At 65.0% G+C, this 14,801-nt stretch overlaps 1 protein-coding gene across 1 annotated transcript in view; it reads right to left on the reverse strand.

Annotated features, from left to right (window-relative positions):
• NOTCH1 (notch receptor 1) overlaps window positions 1-14,540 on the reverse strand; it is a 39,991-nt gene extending 25,451 nt beyond the window's left edge. The window contains exons 1-2 of the mRNA XM_037036393.1: window positions 14,232-14,540; window positions 12,413-12,494 (exon numbers count right to left, since the gene is read on the reverse strand). Of these exons, the coding sequence (XP_036892288.1) occupies window positions 12,413-12,494; window positions 14,232-14,292 (143 nt within the window). The 5' untranslated portion in view covers window positions 14,293-14,540. The remainder of the gene's footprint in view (window positions 1-12,412; window positions 12,495-14,231) is intronic.
• Between the last annotated feature and the right edge of the window lie 261 nt (window positions 14,541-14,801).

Below are 14,801 nucleotides of genomic sequence, written 5' to 3' on the forward strand. Positions count from 1 at the left end.
GGCCGGGGACGCGGGCGGCAGCTGCTCCGGGCCAGGCGCGGTGGGCCGCCCCGGCGGGCGGGGCGGGGGCAGGGGTAGGGAGGCTCCTCCTTGGGGAGCGGCAGCTGAGAGGGCCCATTGTCTCCCCACTCCCGCCCAGGCCTGGCGGACACGCCGTGAAGGCATGCTGCCCGTTCCCGACGGCTTCCGGGCTGGGCCTGGGCACAGCCTCCTCCCACCACCAGCATCCCAGCTAGCGGACAGGCAGGGCCACAGGGAGGCCCCTGCAGGTGGGACCCTGGAGGCAGGTGCTTGGTGGGGGAGGGCCGGAGTGAGGACAGGAGGACGCTGGGCGTGCAGGGTCTAGGCCTGGGCCAGTCCCGACCGCCATGCCTGCCTACACCAGGGCTCCAACCCAGGCCACCTCTCTCCTCTGCACGTTTCCAAGTCTGGCTGTAAGATTGGAATTCCCAGGGACTGATACCTGTCCCCTCCTCTGCCCACAGTGACCAGACTTCCCTAACGAGATGGGAGTGACTGAAAGGCCAGTTCGGACACAGCCAGGGCCACGGTGAGGGCAACTAAGTTCCCGGTGGCTGTTCTGTCTTCGATGCCTGTCCTGGCAGGTCAGTGTATGTGCCTAGTGGGGACAGGTGCCTGGGTTTGGCAAGGGCAGGCAAAACCAACGCCTGCCTTGAAATTCAGGGACTTCCTAGAGTGGCCCAGGTCAGGGCCTCAGGGATCCAAACCATACTTCCTGCTGACCCTGGGCCCCTCCTGTTGGGGACAGCCCAGAGAGCAGCCCTGCCCACCAAACCACCCAGCTCCTGGGGCCGTGGGGCGCACGCTGGGTGACGTTGCACAGCCGTGTTGAAGGAGGTCACCGCAGCACCTGTTCCTCCACCCGCCTTCTCTTCTGCCCCGCACACAGCCCTGGAATGAGTGACCCGCCCTGGTAGGCAGCAGGTGAGTGACAGGTGGGGCTGGGGGCACGAGACGGGACTTCGGAGGGCCGGGGCTTCCAGCAGCCGCCTGCCCAGAGGCGTGCCAAATGGCTGCAGAGCTTGTTGTCCTCCAGCCTGGTCTGTGCTTTGTTCCCGGCCTCAATATTTCCACTGTGGAAGGCCCCTCCCCCGCGGCGCACGGCACTCCATAGAAATGTGACTCCAGAAAGCGTCCGGAGGCAGATGTTGCTGCGACCTTTCACCCAGGACCAATTCTAGATTGTGCTGTTTTCCTTTCTAAGTTAAGCAGCCATCTGCCACCCCCAGGGGACAGATGACAGCTCCCTCCACCCCGAGCCAGTAAAAGAGAGCCACTAAGGAGTTCGAAGCTCACCAAGTCAGATCTGCCCTCAAGGAGTTTCCGGTCCAGCGGGGCCCGGCCCGGGGGGTGAGGCAGACCCTGTCCCCCGCCAGCTGGAGGCCATCTGAGGCAGGACCCAGAGACACCAGGGAGGCACTTCCGGGGGCCCCAGGGGTGGGCAAGCGACATGCGGTTCCACCCAGGGAACTCTGAGGGGCCACCAGCTGCGCACCATTGCCTGCCCAGGCCTCAGTTTCCCACAGATGCAGTAAGGGGTCTGGGGGCTGCATGTGCTCGGAGGGGCCCCCCTCACATCCTGGATGTCGCCCGACCACCAGGGCCGGAGGACTTGTGCTCCGACCCACGACGCTTGGATTCTCTGCGCCAGCGGAGGCGCACCTATTCCAGGAAAGCGTGGGGGTCACATGGGCCTTCCTGGCCCAGAAGCCTGCCCTGACCAGCAGCCGCAGCAAGGCGAGAACTGGAGGTCATGTCTGCAGGGCCCGGGGCCCCCACCCCAAAGGTTAGCAGGGGCCGAGACTTCCAACGCAGCAAGGGATTGCCCTACGGGCCCCTGGCCCCTTGAACACGGTGCCGGGCAGCCTGCATGGATACCTGTGGAAGGAGCCACCTGGTCCGGATTAGCCGTCCCGTCTCAGCCTCTACTTTCTTGTCCTTAACCAGCTCCAACCAACTCAGTGCCACTGGAACCCACTGCTGGGGAGGAGCCTGGTGCAGCGTCCGATCCCCGCCAGAGCCTGGTCCCGAGGTACGAAGCAAAGACCCACCGAAGCACAAAACCTGGGCCGCGGCCAGGCAGGCAGCACCCCCCCCCCGGAACACAGAATGGCCCTGCTCTGGCCCAGGAAGTGGGGCACCCGTGGGAGACGGAGGCCTGGACGGCGCAGGACTGAGGGGCACGGGACCCTGGATCCCCAGACAACTGCCCCAGAAGGGGTGGGGTCAACAAGCCTACCTCTGTCTCTGGCCAAGGCTGTGGGGCATGTTCCTAGGACCTCGGCCCCTCCCTGTCCAGGGCCCCCCACATCTCAGCAGGGGCCCCCCACCTTCCAGGCCGCACCGGCTGCTAAGGAGTGATGTGCTGATATCAGGCTGGGAAGGGACTCCTCTGGGCTTCCCCTGTCCTGCCCCGCCCGGGGTCCTTCCCCACTAGGAACAGCAGACCCACTCCGCTCTGAAACAAAGCCCCAGGGAGACGTGAGAGCCAGGGTGACCACTGCCTAGTACCCACTCCTGGCCACTTGTCCTCACCTTCCAGAGCCCTGGGCGAAGAGCCACAGCACAGAACGCCCCGGGTTCCCTCCAAGTCTGCAGGATGGAGCCTTTGTCGGGACACCTGTCTGGGGGTGGGGCCAGGTGTGCCCCGCTGGCCCTCTGCCCTGCTCCGAGGGCCCTGGACTCCTCTCCCAGTCCTCTCCCCTTCCTGCGTCCAGCCCCCTCTGCCACCTTGACAGGCATCAGTGGCCCCTCAGACCAGAATTGCCGCTGGGGCGCGGCCCGGGGGGGGTCTGCAGTGTGCCCACGGGCCCCCGCAGGCCCTGCGTCTTGGCCAGAGCAGAGGCTCCTAGCCCCAGTCTGGGCTCTTTCTCCCAAGTTGCGTCTCTGTGCTTGGAGATGGGCTAGAAATCGGGGGAACAGGAAAAGTGCGGTCTTCCGTCCTGGCTCCAGGGAAGCCCTTTGTGTGGGGACGGAACTGTCCCCGGGAAGTCAGCTTTCCCACCGTGGGGAGAACAATGCCCCCAGCACCCCCACCCCCCCGGCCCCACCCGAAACATGGGAAGTGGGTGCCGGTCTGAAGGGACGGAAAGGCCAGTGTGGAGGTCAAGCAGCTTCCCGGACACGGCCCGGCGGCTGCCCGTGGGGTGCAGAAGGTGCCAGCGAGTGTAGCTCTCCCAGGGGCCACTGGCGGGGGGGGGCCCGTGGCTGTGAGGAATTTCCCACCTGGTCCCCAAAACACAGAGCCCCAGGCCAGGAATGAGGTTGGAATGGGTGTCCTTCTCCAGGCTCTTCGAATTCCCTCAACCCCAATGGCCCCTTGAGACCCTCAGGGACAAGCCTATTGAGCTCCCACAGCCAGGGAAGCCAGGGACCCCCAGAACTGCCAGGGGCCTCTGCGGAGGGTGGAGCCCGACGCAGGGAAGGATCGATGGGCACTGAGGCTGGGCGCGCAGGGAGGACTTAATCCCAAACTCGATTAATTAAGTCGGCAACTGCCGGCTGAGCTCCTCGCCGAAGCCAGAACCAATTCTGGCAATTCCAGGCCTCTGTTCACAGGGGCAGCCGCCATCCGGGGGGGGGGTGCGGGGGGGCTGTCCCCCCTCAGCCCCTGTGTGGGCCCAGAATCCTGAGAACTCAGGAGGAGGACAGCAGGGCCCCCTGAGTAAGCTGGGGGGCCCCCAGAATGAAGAGACGGAGGCCACCCCCGCCCTGCCCTTGGACGCTGCCAGCTTGGCCTCATGGGCGCCCCAGAGCAGGTCTGCGACCAGAACACCTGGCTCATGCAGACACGCCCACAGTGCCACATGCATCTGAATGCCTCTCTCAGCCTTCCTTGCCCCCCATGGTGGGCAGACTCCGGGTGGGGCAAACGGGGCTGAGGGGGGCTGGATAGTCAGGACAGGGCCGCCTCCCAAGGCAGCGAAGGGCCAGCAGGTGCCCTGTGGACACCGCGAGGGCGTGCACCGGAGCTGCCCCACTGGGCTCCTGGCTCTCTCCCTGACCACCTGATCTTCCAGACCTGCTGGGAGCCTGAGCAGACAATGCATTCTTACATCCTCACCAGCGTGGCCGAAACACAAAACCCTGGGTGGGGGTGTTCTTGGTGAGAGGCCCGGGAACTGCAGAGCCTCCTAGCTGGCTTCTCTGGGCCCCAGCTCCACGGCACCCCTCTGTCCAGGAGGGTCACATCAGCTCGGGACACCTGTTACCACCTCAGGGACGGTGGCATCTGCTGGCACTGGGGACCAGGGAATGGGCCCCACTCCCGGCTGGCCGCTGGGCAGACCAAAGGAGGGCCAGCCCCCTGCCGAGTTCTTCCACTCCTCTCAGGACACCCCCTGACTTTGGGCAGCAGGGACCCTGGCAGCCCCTGAGAAAACCAGAGCATGGAGCAGAGGCTTCAGAGGTGGCACCACCCAAAGCCACCCCATCCTGCCTGGGTCACCAGCCCCCTTTCCTTTTTGGCCTTCTCTCCCAGGCCACACCAGTCACGGACTCCCCCACCGCACACCTGGCTGTCTACACGAGGCCTCCTCTTGCCCCGCGCTCAGCAGAGCCACCAAGGTACCTGGGGACACAGCAAATGCTGACAACAGAATCCAGATACCCACACCCAGGCTGGGCCGGGCCAGATGATGGAGGGGCCTCAAATCACACCCTGGGGCGTTCGGGGGCCCGGGCCACTTGGCATGGGGGGGCTATCTGGCGGCTTTTCCATATAGGTAAAGGGAGAGGTCCTTGGACTGGCCTTGGTCCTCAGCCCTTACTCGACCTTGCCCAAATCCAGGGTTAGCTTCTGCAAAGGCTTTTGGAAGAGGCTTTGGGGTGGGAAGGGGCTCCGAGAGTAACACTTGGGCGGGCCTCGAGGCAGGGGGCGAGCGAGGCCCGAAGGACCCATCTGCCTGTCTTCTGACAGCCCATGGGAATCCAGTCACCTCACAGTAAGAGGCCGAGTCAAACACAACGAGGCAGGCGGAGAGGACGTGCCTCTGCCCGTCAGGAATGCCCAGGCGAGCCGGCGCCCCAGGCGAGCCGGCGTCCCAGGCTGCGTCTCCGTGCGGCTGGAAACCGGGCCTGCTGGAAACCTGCAGCCGCCCCCCTGGCTCCCCCATCGCTCTTTCAGGCCCAGGAGAGCATACGAGACACCTGCCGGGCACCTGTGCTGGGAGCCACCAGGGCAGGAGCCCCTGACACACCGGGACCCCAGGATGCACAGCTGCACCTGGCTTCCCCTCCCCCATCAGGCTCTCGACCAGCCAGCAGGGGCCTCTCTCAGTCTGACCACCGGGGTGCCCCCGGGAGCACCAGCCCAGCTAATGGGGCGGAGGCACCTTCAGGTGGACCCACAAGGCCCAGAGGTAGCCACAGAGGGTGTCACTGGGCCTTCCCTGGAAGGAGGAGGAGGCAGGGACCCAGGGGCGGAAGTGGGGCCGAGGCCCAGACCCGCGTCCTCCGCGGGGCCCGGGCTCCCTCCCACCACCCAGCATCTCTTACTGAAAAGCCGCCGGGGACATGCACTCAGAACCATGACGGCTGCTCCCCCAAAGCCCTTGTTTCCAGTAACTGCAGTTTCCGCTCAGCAGCAATTGAAACTGAGAGGAAGCGTGGGAGGCAGGTCCCCAGGGCCCACGACTGTCCCTGTCCCTGCTGCTCACACGGGACAGCTCTTTCCAGAGACGCCCCACCTTCACTCACAGGGGTCCATCCGCAGGGTGGCCAGGGGCAGTGGGTCAGGGGCGTGTCTGCTGCACAGACGGTGACGGCACCCTCCCGGGCCGGGCCCTCGGAGCGGGTCCATGACTCTGGGCGCCTCTGGCAAAGGGCCCACGACCGGTGCAGCTGCCCCCAGGCAGATGCCCATGGCGCACCCAAGTGGCGCCTCAGCGCATGGACCAACGTCAGGCTTCTCCCCAGGCTTCTCCCTGGCCTCCCGTGGGTCCAGGGCAGCGGGCGGGGGCGCCTGGGAAGCTCTGTGGCCCCTCTTGTGGGCAAGAGTTTGTTCAGCAAACAATCAGCGTCAGCAGAGTGACAAGACGACCGTGTATGCAGCTTGAAAGGACCCCCAGTGCAAGCGCCTGAGAGACACACTGATAGCCAGCCCAGGGACAGGGCTGGTGGCACAGGCCGGACAATGCACTCACTCGAGCAGGGCCAGCATGTCACAGCCCCAGGCCTGGCGGTGGAGAAGGCCTAACAGCCGCGCGTCTTAGTGCCCAACTTGGGAGGCGGCCTGAGCGCAGCTGCCCCGCTGCTGAGGGCAGCCACACTCCGCATCCACCTGTCCCCGGGCGGCCCTGTGCAGGCAGGGCCGGGTGAGTCCACAGGTGTCCTGTGGCTGGGGCCCCACGCTGGGGATGAGTTCTCTGGGTTCGGGGTCCAGGGCAGCATGTGGGCCTGGCAGCCCTGCTGTCAGAGGCCGGGCCTCCCCAGCGTACTCCCCAGGGGCCAAGCGAAACCAGGGCCCCAGGCGCTCCTTCCGGGAAGCTTCAAGCCTCCACTGCTCCGATGGACAGAGGCTCCCATCACACCCCCAGCCCAGGCCCCTCAGGCAGCCTCTCAGGGGTGCCCACCCAGTGGATGCCCGGTCAAAGGAACAGCTTCGCACAAGGGAGAGGGATGCCTAACCTGGCTCACCCTGAGGTCCTGACGCCCCGGTCCCTGCCCCGGAGCATGGGGGAAGTGGAGGAGGAGGTTTAGGGGGCTCCATTTCCCAGAATGCTCTGTCCCAGGGGCAGTGGGTGTGGTAGGGGGAGACCTGCAGCAAGAAGTGACCAGTGTTGAAGCATCAGGGGGGGTTCTGTCCCCAGAATTTCACAGGTCCACAGATGCACACCACTGGGGACGGCCACACGGGCCCAGAAATGAGTGCTGCTTCTTCCAGGCAGTCTTCTGGACACTTGCCAGCCCCCACCTCCTTCTCTGGACTCGTGTCCAAGGCTGTACAAGGCCCCGGGTGCCAGTGCCTGCCATGGGCCCAAGAGGGCCGGTCCCAGGCAGGTATGAAGGCCCGCGCTTGGGGGAGGGAGGCCCTGACACCTGCTACAGCGTGGGTGAGCCCTGGATAAATGCTGAGCGAGGAGGCGAACCACGAGTGGTCATGTGTCCTATGAGCCCACCCACGTGACCTGTCCAGAACTATCAGCCCAGACACAGAAAGCAGAGTAGGGCCTGCTGGGCTGGGGGCCGGGGGAGCGGGAAGCAGCTGCCCAATGGGTCCGAGGTCCGTCCATCTGGGGTAAGGAAACACCCCAGAACTAGACAGCAGTGACAACTGCACAACCCCGTGGACACACTAAATGCCACTGAGCTGGACCCTTTCAGGGCATAAAATAGTAAAATGCACACGTGTAACTTACCACCAAGATCCCTGAGTATACATCCATCCCCCCGAATCTGCTCGTCAGCTTCTGTATGTTCTCTAGAACAGGGGGAGGGTGGGCAAGGCCTTGGGCGGGGCGGGGGGTGGCCAGGACAAGGCCACTTCGGGGAAAGGGCCCTCTTCTGCTGGCCCGCCCCGTCCAGAGCGCCTGTCAATCACTGCCTGCTCCCCAGCAGGTGTGGCCCACCCACCGGCCAGGTGGTGAGAACGCCGGATCCCAGGGCTCGCTCCAGACTGGCAGAACCTGCCCTGCCACCTGGCCGGGTCTGACCCTCCAGCCCCTGTGTCCCCACCATGCCGCTGCCCACGCCACCACCCAGGGCACCTGCAGGCCCCTTCCAGGGGGTGCAGCTGGAAGGGAGCTTTGGGGGCCACCTAACGCAACCCCTTCATATTCATAGAGAGAAACCGAGGCCCAGGGAGGAGACGTATGTCAGGCGGGAGCCCAGCAAACCAGAGCCAGGTTGGCTTCGAATCTTCTAGGCCCTCCGAGGTGGGGCATGGGCCGGAGCCTACGTGGTCGCCAGAGACAGCCAGGCCCCTACCCCGCGGGGAACGGGAGGACCACACACATCCTGACCCACAGTTGGGTTGCCCAGAACCAGCTGCTCACAAAAGCCTCTGGGAGGCGCTGGGAAGTTGTGGGCACACCTGCACAGGCAGGCGAAAGCTGCCACTAGCTGACCTCAGGGCCCCACCCCCCGGCCCAGCCTCATTTTTCTCACCTGTAAACTGGGCAAGAACGAGGGCAGAGCCGGCCACCCCCTGGAGGGGGGCGAGCCAGCTGAATCACCCGCCTGCCCTAGGGTGCTTTCACTGTGCGCAGCCTGCTTTTCGTGGGGCTATTATGGCTCCACCGTGAAAGAAAGCAAGCCAGACAGGCAGTCACGCCTGCAAAGCCACATCCTTTCACTATTTACAGGCGAGACATGAAACAGGAAAAGTGTCCTTCCACCCCAGGGCGAGGCGACCCCTCGGCCCGGCCTGGCATCGCCCAGGCCGGCCCCATCCGCTGGCAATGGCCTCTGCCGCCCACCCGGGGGCAGTGGAGCGGTCACTCCCCTCTGGCGTCTCTCCCCTGCCGCCAGGGCTGCTGGGGTCCCAGCGCCCAGACCCAGCTCCTTCCTGTTGAGCTGCTCCTGGGCCAACTGTGTGCCCTGCCCCCACCCTCTTCCTGTTAAGGGCAGTTTTCTTTCTCTTTCTAAAAAATATTATCGTGATCTTTTCAATGGAAAAGATGTTGGCTGCCGCAGAGAGGCGGGGCCTGGCCCAGGAAGGCGCTTTTCTTTAATGAAACCTTGTTCCTTGCCGTCTCCACGCCGTGGAAGTCGCTTAGACTTTCTAGTTGACGCTGGGCGTTGACACGTGTTTTTCTAACCTGCGTCTGTCCTTGAAGCCAGGGCTCCTGTCCACAGAGGAAGCCCTGCAGCAGCAGCCTCAGGGTGAGGATGGGCGAGAACCCATTTCTCCCCGGCCTCGCCCAAGACTTGCAAGTGACTCAATGGAAAGAAACAGCGAGCCGAGGTGACAGAGACACAACATTTGTCCCTCGAAGCCAGGTGGCTGGCCTAATCACTTTCTGCCCAAGCCACTTCCTGCCCGAACCTCCGAACCTCCTCTTTTAAAGGGAAGTCGCAGCCTCAGCCACACCCCCTCGAGGAGTGTCCAGGGAGGGAAGACCCGGCAGGTGTCATGGTTAGGAGCAGGAGAGAGAAAGAGGCAAGCCCGACCCAGGTTGCACTGTGCAACCTTGGGGCCAAGCACCAGCTTCTCTGTGCCCGCTTCCTTTCCCACACCCCATCCATGCGGGGTTGCCGGGTCGCGGGGAGCCGCCCCACCTGCGGCGCTCACCTGCACTGGACCGTCACACACCCACACCTAGAGCAGAACCCAGCACCCAGCAGGCGTCCCAGTGTCCCCGGGAGGAGGCTCGGAGGGCAGCTGCCACGTGCGCAGGGCCCTTGTCTGGGACGAAACCCTCGGGCTGGGCGGAAGAGCCCCTCCCCAGGCTCTGGCTGGGCCCGTCAGGCAGCAACTCTTGGGTTCTTTGATTTAACTCACTGGCCAACGGAACACTTGAGAATGAGGATCCCGAAACCAGCACCGTCAGCTCAAAAGGAGAAGGCGGGAACGGCCGGCCCCACCCGAGGCCCGTGGCTTGCTGTCCTCACGCAGCCCTCACGCACCACCGAGAGACCCTTCGTGCGTGACACCCATGGCACATGGGACAGATGGGGAACCTGAGTTCAGGCGGCCCGATGACCCCTGGCGGAGCCAGGCGTCCAGTGCAGGAGGGTCCAAAGCTCAAGCCCACCCCAGCGGGGCAGCTGGGCTTGCCTCCAGGGCTCTGGGCATGGCAGTGTGGCCGTCTGCAAGCGCCGGGGAGAGGCCTAGGGAAGCTGCGACTTTCTCACAGGCGGGCGTCTTCGTCCTCCCGGGGCCTCAGCTCTAGGACTGAGAGCTGGACAGGCCCACGAGTCTTTGGGGCCAAGAATGCACGCTCACCCTAAGGATGACAGTCCCTACAAATCCCTCCTTCCCCAACCCAAAGAGGGGGAGCCCACTCAGTGGCTCCCCTCAGCACCGAGAGGCTGACGCGGAGACCGGACACAGGCAGAGAGCTGCAATGGCCGGCCCGGGCTGCCCACAAAGCTGTGCAGAGATGGCGGGACACACGGGGACACACGGGGACACACGGGGACGTGCAGGGAGCCCTTCCTCCGGGCCACTGGGACTTCCCGGGAAGACGCTTGAGCCTCTTTTTCCGATCCTCAACCCTACAGACACCTGACTGGTGGCTTCTGGAAAAGGTCCCTTTTCTCCGAGGTGGGAACGGGTGATTCAGCAGGTACTGGCGTGCCTGGTGCCGTGACACCACTGTTTCCCACGCCCTGACCGTAAGGAAGCCAGCAGACAGGCCCAGTCAAAGACTTTTCAGAGGGTCCCAGGTCAGCGGGCTCCAGAAGCCTGCACCCCGGCACCTTGGAGGAGAGAGGGCTGCGTCCCCCTCAGCCAGACTAGATGGGCTGTTCACACACTAGTGCCCTGCGCTGGGCCCTCGGAGCAGCAGTGAGGCCTGGGGACCAGTGGGAAGGCACAGACCCCAGAACAGGAGGGAGCCGGGGCCCTGCACCCCAGTGACCGCAACACCCACAAATGCACCGAGAGCCGGGACTTGTGCCTCTCCACACCTGGACCCAGCTGGGGCCGGACCCGGCTCCCGTCCCTCGCTGCCAACACAACGGTGCCGCCCAGAGGTGGGGCCTCTGAGGACGCTGCTTCCGTCCGTCTTCCGAGTGGATCTGTGGGGGCTGTACAATGGGGCCTCTGTGGGCAGAGCTCGGCGGAGCGCCAGGCCGCACTGAGGCAGGCTTCCCAACAGGGGGCGGGGGCTGGTGATGGGGGCAGCGCGCCAGGCCCCCAGGCAGAGACAAGGCGGGCACCCAGATCGGTGGCCTGGCTTGGCCTGGCAGGGCTCCCAGGGAGCCCAGGCTCAGGGGTGGGAGGGCACGTCGCATGTTCACGGCCCCTTGGTGTCCCATCCCAAGGCCAGAGCACCCCCTTTCTGGCCCAGGCAGCCTGTGGCACAGGCTTTGCCCCAGGGCCACCCCAGGTCACCCGGGCCAGAGCGCCCCTACTCCGTGGTCTCACCGCTAAGACACTGCCCCCACTTTCACCACACAGCACCCCTCCTGCCTTCCCCAAACTCTCTGCAGAAGCACAGACTCACCCCCCACCCCCACAGGATTGGGCGGGCGGAGCTGTGCATTCTGGGAAGCCACGCATAATTAATCATACAGCATTAATCCGCCTCCCCAACAATAGCCAGTGCACGTCCACTGAGTCCCAGCTGTCGGTCTCTGAATGAAGGGAAACAAGATTTAGGGCATCAAGCGTCGGTGAGGCTTCTGCAGGAGGAAAAGGCCCCCAAAAAAGCAAAAAAAAAAAAAAGCAGTGTGCATTCATTAGCATCTGACAAAGACACAATCGGCTTTGTCCATTAAACTGCTCACAGGCCCGCTTAATTGGCTTCAGTGTGGGCAGGGTGGGAGCTGGGAGGGGGGCTGCTGGCCCACGGGCTGGGGGTTGTCAAGGGAATGGGCCCTCTGCACTTGGAATGAGGGCGCACCGGGCAGCGGGCCTCCAGGGGGAGGCAGGGGCCTCCCAGCAGCCAGCACACACCTCCTCATTATTCCCATCAGGGATGAATTCAAGTTGAAGGGCACTGGCCAAAGAAGAAAAACTTCCCCCTGGGGCTGACTGGGGCTCCCTCCCTGGCGGGTGTGCACACAGCAACCCTCTGCCACCCCCGCCCACACGCGCCCATTTCACAGCTGAGAACCTGAGGCCATTAGGGAGCCAGGTGAGCGCTGCAGATGGCAGGACAGAAACCAAACGTCCCACAGGGAATGCCACCCCAGCCTCCCACCACGCAGAATTGGGCGCAGCAGACAGGCCTGGCTCCAGCTTCTCTCCCCAGCCTCGCTGAGGCCGAAGGAGCCAGCTGGGGGCCAGGGGTCGAGAAGGCTGGCTGTGGCTTCCAGAGAGTCCATTTCTCACTGAGGGGCACAGCCTGCCTGCAGGAGGGGCCCACCTGCCCAGAGGAGGCAGGTGCTCCTGGGCAGCAGAGCAGGGGGGCTGGACCTCTCCATACAGGATTCAGGGCCCCCCCCCCGCCTCCCGCAGGTCAGGGGTCTCTCGGGGACTTCGGGAAGAAACCGGGTGCCGGGGACTCCCACTTAGCACCCCGTGAGCCCAAGCAGGCCCACAGAGGAGTGCGCGAGCCTCCGGAGGCCAGACCGGCTCCACACGCAGCATAATTGCGGGTGATTAAGTAATTGCCAGACTCTGTCCAATAAAAGTAGCACGTGACCACGCCCAGCCTTCTGGGCCATCCCCAGGAGACAATGGGCTAGTGTTCGTCCCGCCAGCCCTGCTGCAGAGGCAGGGGCTCCGCCGACAAAGCAACAGGTCTCGCGGGGGCGGCGCTGGCGCAAGGGCAGTACTCACACACAGGCCTCCGTGCCGTTGGGGAGCGCTTCACACTTCCCGCCATTCAAGCAAGTCTCACTGGGCTGGGAGCAGCGCAGGCCTGGGGAGGGGCAAGAGGAGAGGTCAGCCTCCCAGGCAGCAGGGGCCCCAGCCGGGGGGCGGGGGGGGCTCACCCTGAGGGGCATCACCCACCCCTCGCCTCAGAGGCTCTGCTGTATAACGGGGTTGCTGGGGGAAGGGGGCCCCAGGGAGCCCTTGCGTGAACCCCGAAGGGCTTCCACATTCTGCCCAGAATGTTGAAGTGGGGAGTCAGGGGAACCAGGTCGGCTAGGTGGCAGGTGCAGTGGTCGTGCCCAACGTGGGGCGGGGTGGCCTGAAATGCCACCTGGACAGCAGAGAAGAAAAGCTGAGATGACCCCGGGCCACTTCCTAAACTGGGCACCCCAACCTGTTTTCACTGGGGAGTGCGGCTGGCCTGGGGCTCCTATCCAGCCACCAGGATCGTCTTGCTGTTCAAACACGTTCTGTGAGGGGGCGGCGCTGGGGGGTGGCCTTGCTCAGCTACTGATCGTGGGAAAATGCGACAGCTGCAAGGCCAGCCGCCCCGCCCGCCAACAAAGCGCCCGCCGGCCGGGGAATCAGAGCAGCTCATTGTCGTGCCAGGGCTGCCTCCTGGGGCACCGGGACTGCACCCTGGGGGCCTGGCCCCGCCCCTAAGGACACCCAATACCTGCTCCCTCGGGCATCTTCAGGGACGCGCCACCCCCGCCCCCAACACACGCCCAGAGTGGAGGATTGAAGATGCCCCATTTGGAAGGAATTTGACCCTATTCCCTAAAAGAGATCAATTAATAAAGCCCATCTCACCAAGGCTGTGTAAGTCAAACCCCTCGCAGAAGCCGGGACAGGGCATGACATGGAACCCTACCTTCTGGGAGTGGGGAGCTAATTCTCTCCTCCAACTTCTACGGGAACTGAACTAATCACACCACTGGATTCCTCAGCCATCCCCTCCAAGTAAGTGGAGAGAGGAAGGAGCGCCCCCACCCCACTCCGGCAAGATATCCAAACTTGAACTCCGCAAAGTGGAAGTCCCCCCAGTCGCAGCTGAGTTCTTCCACACTCAAATTGTCCGTGAGGCAGGGTAGTGGGCCGAGACCCGGCGCGGGGCGGAGACACTGGCGGGAGGGGCAAGCCAGGAGCCGTGGGTCCTGGGTCCGAGCCCCTTTCCCCGGCTTTGCAGGAACTCTGCCAAAAGGGTAGGCGGGCCGGGCCCGCCTTGCGCCCCGGTGCCCACCTCGCCCCGCAACCAGCCGCGGCGCGGCTTGGTAAAGGAGAACGCGGCGCCCCGGACCCCGCACTCCGCGCCCCAACATCCGCCCCTGGCGCGGGCCAGAGACGAAGAAAAAAGATAAATGGCCCCCAAAGCAACAGGAAACCAAAACCTACTCGATTCAAATCGAAAAATGGTAGGCAGTTCGCCCGCCCCGGCGGCGAGCCCCACGCGCACCAGTGAAGGGCGTGAGCCCAGGGATGGGCCTCCGGGGGTCGCCAGCGCCCCACGCCGGGCTTCAACCCGACTTCAAACCTGGGCTCCGAGAGCGGACAGCACGAGTCCACCCCGACTGGGCAGGCGGCGCGGGGGGAAGGTCAGTCCTTCTCTCTCAGCCCCACACTTCGGCTGTTCCCCCACACCAACCCCGCTCCGGAGCGCCTGGTCCCCCTTTCTTCCTACCCTGGCCGCCCGCTCCCAGCCGCCCCCGGCGCGCGCGTAGGGCGCCGCCAAAGTTTCCGAAAGGCGCGGAAAGTTGCAGGCTCGCGGTGGGCGGGTGCCTACCTCGTGCGCCGAGAGCGGGCAGCAGCACCAGGCAGAGCAGAGGCGCCAGGAGCGGCGGCATGCCTGCCCGCGGGCTGCCCGCTGCGCCCGGTGGCGGCCTCCTGAGCCGGGCCGGCTGAGTTCGGGCACACACTCTAGTGCCAGGAGATCCCACGGGCGGCAGCGGCCCGCTATTGCCCTTCCCTTTGGCTGGCGGGCGGCGCTGGGTTTTCCCGGCTATTCGCTCCGGCTCCGCGCTCCCGCTTGTTCCTTCGTTCCACCTCGTCCGCGTCCGCGCCCGCGCCCCGTACCCCTGCACTCCCTCCTGCGGCCGAGGCACTAGTGAGGCTCCGAGAGGCCGTGCGCTCCGCCCCCGCTGCGCCGGCCCCGCCCCTCTGGGTCCCGCCCCCGCGGATCCCTCTGATCCCTCCGCACCCTGGTCCCCCTCGCTGGCCGCGCCCTTCCGCGCGGCCCGACCACCCTTGCACATCCTCGGCCTGGGGGACGCGTGCGGAGCCCGGGTCCTCCTGCGTTGGGGAACGCGGAGGTGCGGGAACTGTGGGCCAACCCTAGGGACTACTTCTCGTTCGA

The sequence above is a fragment of the Sturnira hondurensis genome, unplaced genomic scaffold (genome assembly GCF_014824575.4).
Source record: "Sturnira hondurensis isolate 20B ecotype Veracruz unplaced genomic scaffold, ASM1482457v3 Scaffold0022908, whole genome shotgun sequence".
Classification (NCBI taxonomy): domain Eukaryota; kingdom Metazoa; phylum Chordata; class Mammalia; order Chiroptera; family Phyllostomidae; genus Sturnira; species Sturnira hondurensis.